The sequence below is a fragment of the Pantherophis guttatus genome, chromosome 4 (genome assembly GCF_059756535.1).
Source record: "Pantherophis guttatus breed Tessera chromosome 4, ASM5975653v1, whole genome shotgun sequence".
NCBI lineage: Eukaryota > Metazoa > Chordata > Lepidosauria > Squamata > Colubridae > Pantherophis > Pantherophis guttatus.
The window spans coordinates 61,985,728-62,003,723 of record NC_142066.1 but is presented as its reverse complement, the minus strand read 5'-3'; the positions used below and the strand labels follow the sequence as shown (position 1 = coordinate 62,003,723).

At 36.6% G+C, this 17,996-nt stretch overlaps 1 protein-coding gene across 1 annotated transcript; it reads left to right on the top strand.

The window, feature by feature from the left end:
- The first annotated feature begins 7,164 nt into the window (after positions 1 to 7,164).
- Positions 7,165 to 17,629, top strand: CWC25 (CWC25 spliceosome associated protein). Its single transcript, XM_034416239.3, has 10 exons — positions 7,165 to 7,261; positions 8,317 to 8,489; positions 10,334 to 10,570; positions 11,112 to 11,181; positions 12,176 to 12,288; positions 13,370 to 13,424; positions 13,692 to 13,846; positions 14,283 to 14,366; positions 15,141 to 15,302; positions 16,731 to 17,629. The coding sequence occupies exons 1-10, from the start codon at positions 7,244 to 7,246 to the stop codon at positions 16,843 to 16,845; spliced, it is 1,182 nt and encodes a 393-aa protein (XP_034272130.1). The 5' UTR covers positions 7,165 to 7,243; the 3' UTR covers positions 16,846 to 17,629.
- Positions 17,630 to 17,996: the final 367 nt, after the last annotated feature.

Below are 17,996 nucleotides of genomic sequence, written 5' to 3'. Positions count from 1 at the left end.
TTTAACAGTTTGTTGCTTGTGGGGAAGGGAAATTCTGGCAGAAGATTACATTAGGACAGCATTTTCCTAATTGGGTATGGTAGATGTGATGCTTTGGGGGAGGATGAAAGTTGTACTGTAGTCCAAGTTGGGGAAGGGAAAAAGTGATAACCCAACATTCTGCTTGTGACAAAAGTTGCTTAATCGTATATTTTGTGCTTTGCGACTTTTGTTTTTGGGGCAGAAAATGTGTTCAGATTAACTATGTTATAGCATAGTTTTGGCTTTCAATGAGAATTGAATAGCAAATCTGAATCTTTTTAATTAACTATTGAACTGTTTCTCATTCCTATAATTTCTATTCCTTGCATATGAACTCTGATAGAAAAATATCTATGTACTAGAGTGACTAGTGCTGGAAGAAAAATCCAGTCTGGTTCCAAGCCTGGAGAAAGACGCTGGAAATAAAATGGAGGCTGGCTGTAGGAGAAAGTGTTGTTTATTTGGATTCCAGAAATTTCAGTGACAGCAGCATGTTTCTGGGGTGGCTCACTAAATGGAATTGAGATAGGTGGGCTTTTATAAATTCTTTGGGGCTTTGTGATTGAGATCCTGTTGCTGTGTAAGAATGTGTCCTTTAATATTTTAATGGCTTCTGCCAGATTCCCATGGGGTCACATAGGGGTCATGGCTGGCTCTACAGGCAAAAGGGGAAATGCAAATCCTAGGTGTTTGTCTGAGTTAATCTTGTCAGTTTGCCTAATTGTATTCCTTATTTGGAGTCTCTTTGCTTATGGATAGATTAGCCCAGTCTTTCTAAATGGATACAAAATCTACATTCCAAAACACCAGCCTCTTCAAGCTTCTGTTTGAGGCTGTATGGCAGGGAGACGGGGGCTGCTTTCTGCCTTTGTTAAGATCTTTTCTGTTTCTCCTTTGGGGGAAATATTCTATTCTGCCTCTTTTTAATATTAAGAATAAAGAATATTTTAATCTGGGGGAGGGCTTCCTACACCAGCAATAGTGATTCAGAAATAATACTATAGAGGCAGGGGCAGATATATGACACCTATTAGTACAATCTCAGGTACATTTTTTTGGCATTAAGATCTGCTTAATATATACAAAAATAATATGCATCAAGCATGCACACTGGAAATGAATCATACAGCATACATTTGTAATCATGGCCATTTAAACTTCATGGAACACAAGTTAATGTTAAAATTGCAGCCGTGAAACCACAATTGCAGATACACAGAATCATTTCCAAAATTATAAACAGGAATCTACTAGCCATATCCTTAGTGGTATTAGCAACATCACAAACACTACAGCAGCCATCGACAGACAAGCAATTCAGAGTAGCTATACTCACATGGCATACTAAACTCTAAATCTAAGCACAGTAGTGAACAACATTTTAGCCTCTTGCATTGTTGGACACAGTTCAGATGGTTAGTTTATGCTTCCATCCCCTACATAAAGAAATGTAGGGGAAATCAGCCCAGTGCTATTATAGTTAAGCAAGCATGTAGATATAAAGGACAAACAAATGGGTCATGTACAAAGCAAATAAGAAAGGAGAGATTAACTAAATCAATACTGTACTTCGGTAACTTGTTATTTCTCACTTTATAGATGCCTAGTGTGAATACTTTAGTTCAGTATTTCTCAACCTCAGCAGTTTTCTGGTATATGGACTTCAATTTCCAGAATTGATATTTCCAGAATATCTGAGGCTGAAAAACCCTGCTTTAGTCAATCTATATATACCACGAGTCTGCCTGTATTGCATATGTATTAAGGTTAATGAAAAATTCTGCTCTCTGAATTTACTCTGAGAAAGATATCCATTTTTTGCTCTTAAACTTTTAATAAACAGAGGTTTCTTTTTATTTGTTGGTTTTCTTTAACTGGGTAAATTAATATATTTTTCTATAACAATGTGAACTTAGAAAATATAATTGAATAAATCTTGGATTAAGTTAGCCATGAGTAAACATGTCATAAGCCCACTTCTGCCAATGAAGTGACAGCCTTCTTTAGCCACAATATTGTGGACATCATGTCTCCCACTGCCACATGTCTAGTCTTATTTGCCATCAAGATCATAATGGTAGGAATGACAAACATTGTACTCTAAACACACATTGTTATTGTGACAAAACTATAAAGTTTCCATTAGCCATGACAGCAAAAAATAGTCTTCAAAGTCAAAGGAAACATACCATGTAAAAAAGAGGGAATACTATTAACTGTTAGTCCTTTTCAACGGGTCTCTGCAAGCTAAATTGAAAGAATAGTAGTGAGTTCCAGAATAACTTTTCTGTCTTGATGCTGCCATTTGTGGTGGAATTAAAATGAATGGCCAAAACCAATAATCAAGGCTCCCTGCAGTGCTTATTATTCAGCATATACTGGAGGGCTTGTTTTCTCCCTAAAATTATGAGACACCCCTTATGAGATAGACACACTGATATTTATATATTTCAAAAAAAAAGGAGAAAATGATGCAGACATACATATGCATAAATTTGTATATACATTATGTAAGCATACATATTGATAGTTAACAAATCTCAGATTATTTCCTACCCTTCAATAGAAAAACATGTCAATAAATTGCCAGATTTGTTAGTTGTGAAGTCGTGTCCGACCCATCACGACCCCAAGGACAATGTTCCTCCAGGCCTACCTGACCTCTACCATCCCCTGGAGTCCATTTAAGCTCATGCCGACTGCTTCAGTGACTCCATCCAGCCACCTGATTCTCTGTTGTCCCCTTCTTCTTTTGCCCTCAATTTTTCCCAGCATTAGATTCTTCTCCAGTGAGTCCTTCCTTCTCATTAGGTGGCCAAAATACTTGAGTTTCATCTTCAGGATCTGGCCTTCTAAAGAGCAGTCAGGGTTCGTCTCCTCTAGGACTGATCGGTTTGATCACCTTGCAGTCCAAGGGACTTGCAGGAGTCTTCTCCAGCACCATAGTTCAAAGGCCTCAATTCTTTGGCGCCATTAGAGTCAAGTATCATCTGCATATCTGAGGTTGTTGATATTTCTTCTGGCAATCTTAATTCCAACTTTTGATTCATCTAGCCCCACCTTTCTCATGATGTGCTCTGCATAGAAGTTAAATAGGCAAGGCAGCAATATATAGCCTTGCCAAACTCCTTTCTCAATTTTGAACCAATGAAATGAGTGCAGTGGTGTGGTAGTTCGAGCATTCTTTGACATTGCCCTTCTTTGGAATTGGAATGTGGTGTCCGTGTCCAATTCTCACTATTGCTTCTTGACCCGCATATAGGTTTCTCAAGAGACAAATAAGATGGTCTGGTACTCCTATCTCTTTAAGAACTTGCCACAATTTGTTGTGCTCCACACAATCAAAGGCTTTAGCATAGTCAAGCAGAAGTAGATATTTTTCTGGAACTCCCTAGCTTTCTCCATGATCCAGCATATATTGCCAATTTGATCTCTAGTTCTTCTGCCTCTTCAAAATCCTGCCTGTACTTCTGGTAGTTCTAGATCCACATACTGCTGGAACCTAGCTTGTAAGATTTTAAGCATAACCTTACTAGCATGTGAAATGAGTGCAATGGTGCGATAGTTTGAACATTTTTGGCATTGCCTTTCTTTGGAATTGGAATGTAAACTGACCTTTTCCAATCCTGTGGCCACTGTTGAGTTTTCCAAATTTGCTGGCAAATTGAGTGTAGCACTTTTACTGCATCATCTTTTAAGATTTTGAATAGTTCAGCTGGAATACTGTCTCCTCCACTAGCTTTGTTATTGCTCAGATTTCCTAAGGCCCATTTGACTTCACATTCTAGGATGTCTGGCTCGAAGTTAGTGACCACCCCATCATGGTTATCAGGGATATTAAGCTCGTTCTTATATAGTTCTTCTGTGTAATTTTGCCACCTCTTCTTAATCTTTTTTTTTTTTAATTTGATTTATATGCCGCCCTTCTCTGGAGACTCAGGGCGGCTTACATCAATAGCCTTCATACTTTTGTATATTTATACAAAGTCAATTTATTGCCCCCATAAACTCAATTTACCTACCTTAGAAAGGATGGAAGGCTGAGTTAACCTTGAGCCTGGTGAGATTCGAACTTACAGTAATTGCAGACAGCTGGTGTTAATCACAATGCTATCAGTCTGCTGAGCCACCAGGCCCCTTTCTTCTGCCTCTGTTAGGTCCCTGCCATTTTGGTCCTTTATCATGCCCATCTTTGCATAAAATGTTCCCTTCATATCTCAATTTTCTTCAAGAGATCTCTGGTCCTCCCTATTCTATTGCTTTCTTCTATTTCTTTGCACTGTTCATTGAAGAAGATATTCTTATCTCTTCTAGCTATTCTCCGGAATTCTGCATTCAACTGAGTGTATCTTTCTCTTTCTCCCTTGCCTTTCACTTCCCTTCTTTCCTGAGTCATTTGCAAAGCTTCCTTAGACAGCCATTTTGCTTTCTTGCCTTTCTTTTTCTTTGGGATGGTTTTAGTTGCTACCTCTTGTTGCAAACCTCCGTCCATAGTTCTTCAGGCATTCTGTCTATCAGATCTAATTCCTTAAATTTACTTGTCACCTCTACTGTATATTCATCAGGGATATGATTTAGTTCATACCTGAGTGGCCTAGTGCTTTTCCCTACTTTCTTCTTTTTAAGTCCAAATTTTGCAAGGAAAAGCTCATGATCGGAGCCACAGTCAGCTCCTGGTCTTGTTTTTACTGACTGTATAGAGCTTCTCTATCTTTGGCTGCAGAGCACATAGTCAATCTGATTTCTGTGTTGACTGTCTGGTGATGTCCATGTGTAAGTCGTCTTTTGGGTTGTTGGAAAAGTGTGTGTGCTATGACCATCGTATTATCTTGACAGAATTCTATTAGCCTGCACCCTATTTCATTTTGTACTCCAAGGCCAAACTTGCCTGTTATTCTGGTTATATTTTGGCTTCCTACGTTAGCCTTCCAATCCCCCATAATGAAAGGACATTTTTTGGTGTTAATTCTATAAGGTGCTGTAGGGCTTCATAGAACCAGTCAATTTCATCCTCTTTAGCACCAGTGGTTGGGGCATAGACTTGGATTACTGTGGTATTTAATGATTTGCCTTGGATCCGAACTGAGATCATTCTATCATTTTGGAGATTGTATCCCAGTATTGCTTTTCCTACTGTTTTATTGACTATGAAGGCTACTCCATTTCTTCTGAGGGATTCTTGCCCGCCGTAATATATCTGATGGTCATCTGAATTAAACACCCATTCCTGTCCATTTTAGTTCACTGATTCCTAAGATGTCGATGTTCAGTCTTTTCATCTCTTGTTTGACCACATCCAGCTTGCCTTGATTCATGGATCTTACATTCCAGGTTCCTATGGAGAAAAAATATTTATAGCATCGGACTTTCCTTTCACCACCATATGCATCCACAACCGACCGTCCTTTCAGCTTTGGCCCAGTCGCTCTTTCTGGCATTACTAGTACTAGCCCTCTGCTCTTCCCCAGTAGTATATTAGACACCTTCCGACCTGAGGGGCTCATCTTCCAGCATCATATCTTTTTTCCTTTTGGTACTGTCCATGGGGTTTTCATGGCAAAGATACTGGAGTGGGTTGCCATTTCCTTCTCCAGTGGATCACGTTTTGTCAGAACTCTCTGCTATGACCTGTCCGTCTTGGGTGTCTCTGCATGGCATAGCTCATAGCTTCACTGAGCTACGCAGGCCCTTTTCCATGACAAGACAGTAATCCATGAAGGGGGTGAACCAGATACTTCAAGGCTTAGTCTACAAATAATCCTTGATTTATGACCATAAATGAGCTCCCAAATTTTTGTTGTTAAGTGAGACATTTGTTAAGTGAATTTTGCCCCATTTTATAATCTTTCTTGCCTCATTTGTTAAGTGAATGATTGCAGTTAATAAATTAGTAACCCGATTGTTAAGTGATTGACTTCCCCATAGACTTTGCTTGTCAGAAGGCCGCAAAAAGGGATTACATGACTTTGGGACACAGCAATAGTCATAAATATGAACCAGCTGCCAACCATCTGAATTTTGATCACCTTGATTATGGGAATGCTGCAAAGGTCATAACTGTAAAAAATAGTCATAAATCACTGTGGGAAGCCCCCCCCCCCGCCCGAAGAATGAAATATTTTGGGGGATATTAAAAAGGCAGGATAGAATATTTCCCCTAAAGGAGAAATGGAAAAAAAAACTTTAAGGGAGGCAGAAACCAGCCCGTTTCCCTGCCCCAAGCAGAAATTGAGGAGGCCAGGTTTTAGAAATGCAGATTTGGCAATCCATTAAAAAAAACTGGGTCAAGGCAGAAACTCAGATAAGTAACAAACAAAAGATTGACAAAATTACCTGGGACAAACACCTAGGATTTGCATTTCCCCTTTTGTCCAGAGCCAGCCAAGACCCTTGCTTGCCTCCATAGGAATCCAGAAAGTATAAAACCCACCCACCCACCCTAAATTCCATTTTGTCAGTTTCTCAGAATCATATATGGTTGGTGATTCTCCTTCAGCAATAAAGGGAACCTTTCTTTCCAATCAGCCTCCAGCCTATATTTTATTTCTAGCATCTTTCTCCCAGCTTGGAACTGGACCTAGAATTTTTCTTCCAACATCACTTTTTTCAGTCACATGTATTGAACTGTCAATAAATGAACTACCTGTAGTTGATTAATCCTTCCATGTATCCATTTTGCTATCATGTGACAATTTATTTTATTCACAACCCTGGTTGTTGAATTCTGGCTAGGTTGATAGGTAGTTCAAAGTAGTTTCTGGATGGACTGAAGTATCACAGCGATTGAACTGACTTAAAGATGGATCAAAGGCAAGAGATTTCCTCCCACGTGCTTACAAATTGTATAAAAATGAGATGCATACAATCTTCCTTAAGCCTGCCTCCTTCCAAATATTATATTACTATTCACATCATCGCGTGAGTCTGATCGTTGAGCCTGGGATGATGCGTTGCAATCTGACATATCAGGATCGTTTATTATAATGAATATTATCAATTTTCCCCATAAAGGGAGAAAAAAAACCCCCCTGCAGATTCGATAGAGGAAGCTTTATACGGCATCTAACCATTTTCAAATCCTTCGCTTCCGCTTTGGGAGGAGCGACGTTTGAGTTAGGTCTAAGATACAGCGTCATCACTCTGCGCCGGACTAATCTCAGCAGCCGAAGGAGAGGAGCTGCGTCGCGGCTGCAGCAGCTGCAAAGGAGACCGAGCTGTCGCCATGGGGGGAGGCGACTTGGTGAGGAAAATGGAGGGGATGGAGAGAAGCCGCGTTAGAGGGCGGCGGGTGGGGGTGGGGTGGGAAGGGAATCGAGAATTGGGACCAGTCTGAATTGCCTTGAATTTGAATTAATCGAAACTGGAAGCCGATTTCTTCTCTCCATCCGGAATTCACTTACTATGTACATATCTGGATGAAAATATAGGGATATTTCGTATAATGTAATTATATACAATTATATACAACCATACATAATTTTATAATTATGTAATTGAAATGTAAGGACGTATTTAAGGGTGGAGAGCTAGGGTGGGGGAAAGGCTCAATTGGAATTCAGAGTTATGCAAAGCAGTTCAGAAGAAATGGGGTAGGGACAGCAGCATCCCTTCTTCAATTTAATCACTTGCTAGAGGTAAAGAGCATCTTTATGGCAAGCTTGAGTGGTTTATCACTAAGTCATAATCTAGTTTGTTTTGTTTATCGAAGTGTGATATCTTAGCTACTGTTTCACGTATCACCAATTCATACATAATCTGTTTACTTTTGCTTTAGCAATTTATGATACCTTAGCCATTGTTTACAAGCCATGATTTATGGTTTAATGTATGTGGTGAGCCCAGTTAGTATTCAAATGGTATATTCAACCATTTATACGGTAAGAAAAGCATAACATTCTATGATGTGTGAATCTAGTTGGACCTTCAACATGCTCTTAATGTACAAATTAACAGATGATGGAAACCTCATTTGGAGTGGAGGAAACAAATTGAATATAGCCCCACAGTCCAAAACTGTGCTATTCTAAATCAATGATATGAAATTGACTGTTGAAGCAAGATGTATGTGTTGTGGAGTTAGCTGCCATTCTGTTATAGAACAATTACTGTAAAGTATAAATTGAGGGAACTATTTGAATAACAATATGAATGTGGAGCAAACACTTCTATGTACTTAGTTTTAGTTCACTGAAGTTTGCATTCACATATTTTTCTGGTTGATATTTGGTACAGCTTTTGTAGAGGAAATTTTCAGATTAAATCAAGGTAAATTTAAATGCTTAATCTTGTCTATAGAATCTTAAAAAAAGCTGGCATCCACAAACCCTCCGTAATGTGGAAAAAGTTTGGAAAGCGGAACAAAAACATGAAGCTGAACGGAAGAAAATTGAAGAGCTACAACGGGAATTGCATGAAGAGCGAGCACGAGAAGAAATGCAGCGTTATGCAGAAGATGTAGGCGCTGTCAAGTATGTTAAATTGGAATTACTGGTTTGTAAACATAGAATTGTAGCACAGGAAAGAACTATTTAGGCTATCAATTCTCTGCACTAATTCATATTAAAACATCTCTGACAGATTGTTTAGTCTCTATTTAAAGAATTGGAGCAAAGAGAATACATGACATCTTTGGATAATTGATTCCATTATTGAGCTATTTATTACAATATTAATTTATTTTGAATGTTCAGTCAGAATCTACTTTGGTCAACAGCTTTGTTGAAATAAAAAAAAAATACTATGTTTCCACATTCCCATAATGCTTAAAGCGATTCAATTCCAAAATGATATAATATTCAATTAACTTCTGCTAATTGTTTTCAAGCACTTACAAGTTATTGTTACCTGCTTTAGAATCACCTTTTAGCTTGTTAAAGATTTTAAAACCATTCCCTGTCTTCTAGTTATTTAGCACTTCCCCAGTTCTCTAGGATTTCTTAGTGAAACTATAATTGAAGACTTAGCCAGACCATCCTAAAATTCAGTTCATTTAGATCTGAACTGATTAAAATTTAACAGGATTTGTTCCTGCAGGGTCAATTCTGCCTCTCACAATTGCCTGATGGAACATTTATCTTTTCATTACAGATAACTGAGTGCAAAATAGCTTTGCATTTTCATTGTTACCTCTTAATATTTTTCATTGTCATTGAGCAGCCATTATATCAATTCTGTCTTCCTTAAGGAAACCCATTTTTAGCAGCTTTCACTTATCTCAGTGATTCTGAGATTTAGTACCATTTCTATACTTATGAGCTAGCTATCTGTATCCTTATTTGAAGATTTGGCTCTCTTTCTATTTACTTTGTGTTCTCCTTTTTGGATCTTCATTAAGCTTTTTTTGCAACTATATTGTTTTCATAACTTGTTACAGATAAAAAAATAAAGATATAAAGCATATCTTAGCTAACATAGTACCAAAAAAAATACAAGGCAAGTAGTATTGCCACCATCTTCAACTGTCTCTAAGTGATCTATATGTATACATATATATGATCTGTGCATAATACCCTGGTTTGCAAGTGACTTTAGCATAACATCTTCTAGATTGAAACTCTAGAATGTAAAGTAATTAAAGGTGATACTGTACTGCATATGTGAAATGCATTTCCCTTGTCACTGCCATCATTCGTTATCCAAATTATATTTTAAGACAGAAATTTGAAAGGATAGAGACTGAAATTTCAGTTTATCTCAGTTTGGAGATTTTAACACTGACCTTATCATCCAATTATAGTACTTAAAATTTGATAGCATTTGACTTCTTAGCAGCCAAATTGAAGAACTTCTCTTATTCAAGAATTAAAAAGTGGATAGTTACAGAAACAAAATTCTCATTTGGAAATCTAATGCTTCTTGATAAAGATTTTTTTAAATTCAATTCAGAAAAATGTATTTTAATTAATGTTAAATTTCCTTTGATAAAACTATGGAGATCATTGGAAAAATAAAATGTACCCCTTCCTCTAACAATTGTATTTCACTTCTGTCACCCCTGGGGAAATTATGATCTTGATAATTATATCACCAATATGTGTTCAGGAGCCTTTTGTTTTCTCCCATCCAGGAATTGAATTTTTATTTCTTGCATTTAGCATTCCCCCAACTCATGCCAAGTTTTAGACTTATCCATATGTGTAATGTGTTCTCATCCTCTTTGTAACCTCAGCCCCCAAGAAATGTTAAATATTCTGCTCTAAGACTGCTTTACCTATTATAGTCCTTCTTTTTTAAAAAATTTGCATCATCTTTTCTTCTGACTCTGAAAATTTTTTTTATATATATTTTATATATTTTCTTCCAAATAAATTAGAAAAAAAGATGAAAAGTTGGAATGGATGTATCAAGGACCAGGTGGCATGGTGAACAGAGATGAATATCTTATGGGGCGTCCAGTTGACAAGTATGTCTTCGAGACAACAGAGGACAAGGAGGCAGGCTGTTCTTCTGAGACTGGCCTTCTGCCAGGCTCTATCTTTGCCTCCACAGGTGCCAATTCTGCCTTGGATATGGCTAGCAAGATTCGGGAAGACCCTCTTTTTATGATAAGGTAATTAGGATTGTTTTCAGTGTGAAAAGGGGGCAGAAAGTATATAAATAAAATAAATAATAAATGAATGGCTGATGAGTAAGAGAGGTGATGACCTGGATGATTTATAAAATGAAAGCATTGAAGTATCCCTGATACTAACATTTAAAAAACCCCAATTATTCCCATTAATGTCTACATTGCTTCTCTTTGGCATTTTTGTGCTAAATTTGATCAGAGATGCTAATCCTATAGATTTGAGTATTGGGAATTTATGACTCTTCAGATGCTGTAACTATATCTATTAGGAAACCTGTGTGGTCACTTGTCTTATATAAAATAATCTAACTCCAATTATCATCAGTAAAAGCAAAATAAATAAAGCCAACCAAGTTTTGATAAAAGATAGAATCCAATACCAATAACTGTAGAAGATAGAATCCAATACCTGTGGAAGACCATAGGTGTCAACCTCTAATCACAAATTTAATTATAGTATTGATGTAGAATATGAGGATTTCACATGAACATTACTTAATAAATTAATATTTTGTCTGTATAGGAAGAGGGAGGAAGAGAAGAAACGTGATGTTCTGAACAATCCTGTAAAAATGAAGAAGATCAAAGAACTGGTATGCTAATGCTGAATGCTCTGTGAATGTAAACGTCCACATGGTTTTGAATTCCATGATGACACTTAATGTATACTGAGCAAAATTCAGTAGGGCTTTTTTCCAGTTTGATGTAATTGTTAAGGTGTTGGCATAGAAATCAGAAGACTAAGTTCTAGTTCTGCCTTGGGCATAGAAAATTGGTTGCCTGACTTTGGGCCAGTTATTCTCTTTCAATGCAATTCATCTCACAAGGTTCTTGTTATAGAGAAAATAGGAGAAGGCAGGAGTATTAAGTATGTTTGCCATCTGAGTGGTATATAAAAAAGGTAGATATAAGTATTTTAAAAAACTTAAGATAGATATAACTTATCAATATCAAATTATTATGGAAAAAATTGGGAGTTTAGAGTATCTTTTTGAGCTGAAGAGAAAGTAATTCCAAGGCTATATAGACAGTGTGAAGTTTAATTTAGTCTCTGCTGACCTTGGTTTAGAGAGAAAGAGAATAATGTGCAGTAATAATGACTCAACAAAATATTAAGCAGTTGCCCAATCAAATCAAAAGTCTTTTAATAGTTGCTGTATTTACAACAAAAATTGTTAGAAATTAGAACAAACTGGAATGTAGTTTTTCCAATTAATCTTGTACAAGATTGTAGGTAGAGTAAGATTTCTAAGTAACACTATTGAAGATACGAAATTATTCCAAATATGATTAATGTAGAATAATTGCTATAAATCTTCACTCTTCTTATGGCAATCAAAATGTTCATTAACATCTTCATGAAAAGTATCAGAAAAAAATTGAAAAATAAAGTTTTCTGAGATAATACAAGAATATTGAGAAATGGTGCTTTGTCACTGGCCTTTCTATGGCAGCTGTTTTATGAGCATGCCCATAAATATGTTCTCAAAATTGTAATAAGTGCCTGTTAACCAAATGGAATTGGGATCATATTTTAAAATCTGGTCATTATTATGAAACTCATACTTCCTTTTTCAAATGTTCCAGTTGCAAAGCAGTTTGGAGAAGAAGAAGAAGAAAGAGAAGAAGAAGAAGAGGAAACACAAGAAACATAGGCACCATAATTCCAGTAGTGGTGAAGATGAAGAGATTAAAACTAAGTATGTTTTATACATTTATTCATTCAGCCTACTTGGGTTTGACTACTGTTCATAATTGCAGAGAAAGGAGTAGAACTCAGTCCCTCACAAATACTTGCTGCTGTGTAAAGAGGCTTTTGATGTTTTAAAGGTGGTACATGTAGTCTCTTGTTAACAACCACTCATTCAGCAATAGTTCAAAATCATGAAGACACTGAACAAGTGGTACTTATAACCTGTTCTCAAAGTTCCAGCCATCTTAATCCCCACCCAGTCATGTGATCACAATCCATATGCTTGGCAACCAGTTTGCACTTAAAATACCAGTAGTTCCAGTATCCAATGGTCTTTTTTGCAAGTTTCCCATAAATAAAGTCAATAGAGAAACCAGTAGGAAAAGTTGGAAGTCACTCCCATAAGTTATTCCCAGCACTTTTTCTCCTGAGGAACCCAACTGTAGAATACAAAAATACTCTATAGTGTGCACCCATTTGCAGTCTGTCCCTGATCTTGCTCAGTAGCGCATGCCCACTCAGCTATGCTCATGCTGCAGCAGCCATTTGCTCCTTACATTCTGCAGCACCTACCGGCTTTGCTTACTCTGCAGCAGCCACTTACATGTCCACTTGCCTGCTTGTTAGCTGCTTAGAACTTGCAACTTCCTACAGGCTTTCACATGGACTTTATTTCTTAGAAGCTGGCAGGAAGTTGCAAGGAAGTCCTTTAATAACCCATGATCCTCACTTAACAATGGGAATGGAAACGCAGGATTGCTATTACTAAGTGATGGGTCACATGAGATTGTGCTTTATAATTGCATCACTTAGTTACAGAAATTCCAGTCCCTGTTATCATTAAGCGAGGACTACTTATACTGTGAATGGGCAGTGTATCTTGATAGAGACCATTGTATCATTCTGTATATCCCAGAGGAGCATAAACAATATATTTCTCTTCGTATTTGAGCTAGTGTCCGTATATGATGGGTTTCTATTCATATGGGCTGGAATTGGCATGTAAGCTACCTATACGTTTAAAGTAACAAGGGACCTAGACTTATTACCCTGATGAAGTGTTAGAATTTAATTTTCTTTTGCTTTAGGTCACGGGAGAAAGTAGAACATCTTCATCCTAAAAGATCAGGATATGGATTGCAAGTATGTACTGTATTCTGTAGCATTTACTATACAATATAAAATAGAGGTGCTATTTATTGGGGCCAGTTTGACTCAAGTCATGAAGTATGCGAACTCACCTATTGTCATAAAATTGCTAGTGTAGATTAACTGCCAATATCTTCACAGTCACAGTATGGGACGTCTGTGTGCAGTCAATTGAATATAGCAATATTTATTCTCTAATAAAGCAATATTTTTCGATGCGTAAACTCTTTTAAGAAAATGGCATTTTTCTCATAATGTTAGGTTCGTGATAGTGGCCATGAAAGGATGTCCCATAAACTCCAACAGAGTTTACGATCAGAGCAACAAAGCCATTCTCCTGAAAGGCATGTCAACAAGAACACAAATCAGGAATCAAGCAGGCATAAGAGATCAAGATCACCTAGAAACAGTGAACAGTAAGCAAAAATTGGGCAACCAATTCTCCTTTTCTAAGATAGACGTTACCTTAATTGCTGTGGAATTATTCAAATCTTAAATTAGAAGGTTTTTGCATACAGTAAAATGTAAGGACTGAGAATACTTGAAAGATCATTATTCTGGCATCTATTCATTGTAGTTTTTAATGTAAATATTTTCAGAATATATGGAATAATTATATTCATTATTTAAAATTAATAACAATTTAATATTTGAATCCCCTCCCCCCCCCCCCCCCCCACACACACAAATCATGATTTGGGATGTTGCTCCTCTTAGTCATTCAAAAGACAAGTGCAGTCACTCGGTTGAAAGTGCAAGTGCAGTCACTGATAGTATAAGATAAAAATTACTAAAGGATTATTAATAATGAATTATTATTTTCATGGAGAAAATAAAATTTTTGAATTGCAGGGACAATGGTATGGAACAAAAGGCAAAAACAGAATACAAAAATTTTCATAAGGAACACCAATATAGAAGACCCCACACTTCGAGGTATGTGAATGGGTATGGTATTGGTGTATTTTCAATGGATTGTGAGATAACTGTAGAATGTATTGCAGGCAGGATATTTTGAAAAACATGCATGCTTTAATGCTTGGCAATTAAATGAAATGGTTTATAAAAATAATGAGATTCAGCAATTTCCTCTTATTTAAAAAAATCATTATTATTTTTGCCCATTATTTAAAGAAACCAAATATCCAACTTTATAAGATCAATCTCCTCCAATTTGATGGGTGAATGATTTACATTACTAAGGATACTACTGAGCCTCAATCTCTGCATGTCTGTGGAGAGTCTCAGTCATTCAGGTCATGATTGTCCCAAAGGTGCTTTTTTTTCCCCTAAGAAAAAAGAAAGTCCAGTTTCCTTTGGGGGAGGGGAAGCACTTTTGGGGCTCAATTTCTGCACTTGCTTCCTGGTGATTTCCAAGCACTTTGGAAACCTTTAAATACTTTTGACGCGCTGTATGCAGTCAACAATTACATCAGATTTAAGGTATAAATTTGCTTAAGATACATATGTTGCAGAAATGTAAAGAATGTAGGACCCTTTCTAGCTTGAATTGAGCCAAAAACTTAAGTACTATTCTGGCACACTTGGTATGTTTTGACTATTAAGTAATCACTTAATCATAGCTCTAGAGAACCCTATTTTCTCCGCATACAATAGCCAAGAGAATGATTACTCCATAGGTTGATAATGATGATTATCATTTGAAAAGCCACTATCCTGTCTAAAATCTTATTAATCTATTTTAAACAGAAAATTATCTGCAGAAGAGCTGGAGAAAAGACGGAAAGAAATGATGGAGAATGCCATATGGCGAGAAGAAGAAAGAAAAAACAATGTGAACAAACATAGAAAAGAAGAAGAAAGAGAGCAAGCTCTAGAAAAACTTCGCCAGTCCAATGGGAAGTTTATACAGTGAGTGACCTCCTTCCTTCTAAAATTAGGGAAGAAGCCATAGCTCAATGGGAACAGCATACATTGAACACAGAAGGTCCTATTCAGTTTTCCTTAAAACAGTCAAATGACCATTACACTTGATATAAAGCAGCAACATCCTATATCTCAGTTTGATAGTCTTTTTGTGCTGCATGCTTGTTTCACCTACCAAAGTATTAACTATAAGGAGGAAATATTTTCCTTAACTTTTAAAACAGACACATTTGGAAGTTTCATACTTGTATTCAGTGTTTCTCAACCTCAGCAACTTTAATGTGGTCTTCAATTCCCAAAATTCCCTTGCAAGTATACTGGCTGGGAATCTGAGAATTGAAGTCCACAAATCTTAAAGTTGCTAAGGCTGAGAAACAGTGATCTAGTTTCTCTGACTACAGGTAATCTTCAAATTATGACTATAGTTGAACCTAAAATTTCCATTACTAAGTGAGATGTTGTGAAGTGAGTTTTGCTTCATTTTACGACCTTTCTTGCCATGGTTGTTAAGTGAATTGCTGCAGTTGTTCAGTTAGTAACACAGTTACTAAGTAAACCTGGCTTCCTGCTTGTCAGAAGCTCACCAAAGATCATATGACCTTAGGACACTGCAACTGTCATAGGTCAGTTGCCAAGCATCTGAATTTTGATCACATGACCATGGAGATGTTGCAATAATCATCAGAAAACTGGTCATAAATCACTTTTTTCAGTGCTGTTGTAACTTCAAACAGTGATTAAATGACCTGTTGTAAGTTGAGGACTACTTGTATATGCATGTAGATGGTGCTTCTGCTGGAACAGCCAGTAAAGTGGCAAACGCAGACTGCTGGATCAAGCCTTCAAAGCAGTTCTGTGAACTTTCCAAAAGATGGGGTTTCTTTAACAATTTGGGAAGGGATGTTTCACTTTCAATAGAATCCCTTTTAAATACTTTACAGAATTCCAATCATTTCCTCAGCCTTTTCCAGAGTGGGCTATTTGTGTATGAATTAGAGTCTAAATATATTAAAAATAGAACTATAATAATGCTCATAAACTACTTTAGGATAATATGATCTTACTAAGGATTAGGTAAAAATCTGGGTATAAGGGAGAAATTACAGAGGCATAGAATTATCTTGAATAGGAAGAAGAAAGTTTTTTTATGTATAAAGAGGGATGCAGAAAATTGTGCATGAGTTAATGACTACAGAAAAAAGTGAAAGGTATTTTCCTTTCTAGACTTGAGGGAGTTCATGTTTTATAATGTCCCCAGCCCAGATGTTATGCAGATGGGCATTTAAACAGTTTTTTTTAATATTCTGTTAATTTCCCCCTTTTTGTTTTCTGTTTTTTAGTGAGAAATGTTATGTGGGACAAAATGGACGCTTTTCTAATTCTTATGCTCTTCTTTATTTCTTTGACCTGCAGTAATATAAAATTGGAGAGTGCATCCACTTCGTCTCTTGAAGACAGGGTGAAGAGAAACATTCACTCTATCCAAAGGACACCAGCAGCCCTGGAAAAAAACTTCATGCATCGATGAAATTGTTTCGTATCCTATCACTGGCCCAGCAATGTTGTTGTTTTTGTTTTGTTTTGTTTTTCTGATTGTTTTTTTCCTGAGGACCAACTGATCATTCAGGAAACCTCCATGGGCCAGGTTATTTTTTCTTTGGTCTGGATAGCACAAGAGAGTTCACTGTGATATTCCATTACAATGTTTTCAAATTAAGATATTTTAAATATGTACAGTTTGAGATACTCCTTGTAGGCCAATTTGTTCTGCCTTTTTCTTTTATATTTTATAATATAGTGCTGTAAAAAGATTATAAGAGTTTTACTCCTATTCCCACTGAAAGGAAAGATGGAATCAGAACAAGTAATTCTGTTATTTTTAGTCATATTACAAAGAGAATAATTATTACAGATGTTTTCATTGTCTAATAATAATTCCTCTGCCTTTTATGTTCTTAAAATATAATATATTTGGGTCCAGGCTAACTGGGCTTACAGTTCTGTTTTTCAGAGTTTCTTTCCTCTCCAGAAGGGTTCACATCACTTTATTTGATGCAAGATATATTGCTTGCTGTAGAAAAAAGATCCCTTTCCTAAAAGGAGAAAATAATGTTTTTCATATTTTTTTTTACTGGAGACATGAACATTTTGTTGTCTAAAATAGCTTCTATGACAAGCAAAGTTTCTTAATAGGCAAAAGGGAACAGACAAAACTTTAGGACAGCAATCTTTCATATATTCTTTCGTGATATGTAAATATTCACCTTTGTATGTCTAGCTGGCGTTTAATATATGTATATATCTTTATGTATCTTTTTAGTATTTTTGTGGTATTTTTAAATATTTAGAAATATATGTAATTTTTTTGCATTCTGCATTTTACATTTACTGTACCTTGCAAGCTGCTCTGGTAGCTTGCAAGGTACAGTAAAAATATCTATATATTTAAAATTTTAAAAACTAGGAGATAAACATAAAGGTAAAGGTTCCTCTCGCACATATGTGCTAATCGTTCCCGACTCTAGGGGGCGGTGCTCATCTCTGTTTCAAAGCCGAAGAGCCAGCACTGTCCGAAGATGTCTCCATGGTCATGTGGCTGGCATGACTAAATGCCGAAGGCACATGGAAGGCTGTTACCTTCCCACCAAAGGTGGTCCCTATTTTTCTACTCGCATTTTT

What these genes read in the sequence shown, in the direction of transcription:
- CWC25 (XM_034416239.3), top strand. An exon ending in GACCCTCTTTTTATGATAAG is followed by an intron (nt 10,571 to 11,111) that starts GTAATTAGGATT and finishes TTGTCTGTATAG; the next exon opens with GAAGAGGGAGGAAGAGAAGA. An exon ending in GATCAGGATATGGATTGCAA is followed by an intron (nt 13,425 to 13,691) that starts GTATGTACTGTA and finishes TCATAATGTTAG; the next exon opens with GTTCGTGATAGTGGCCATGA.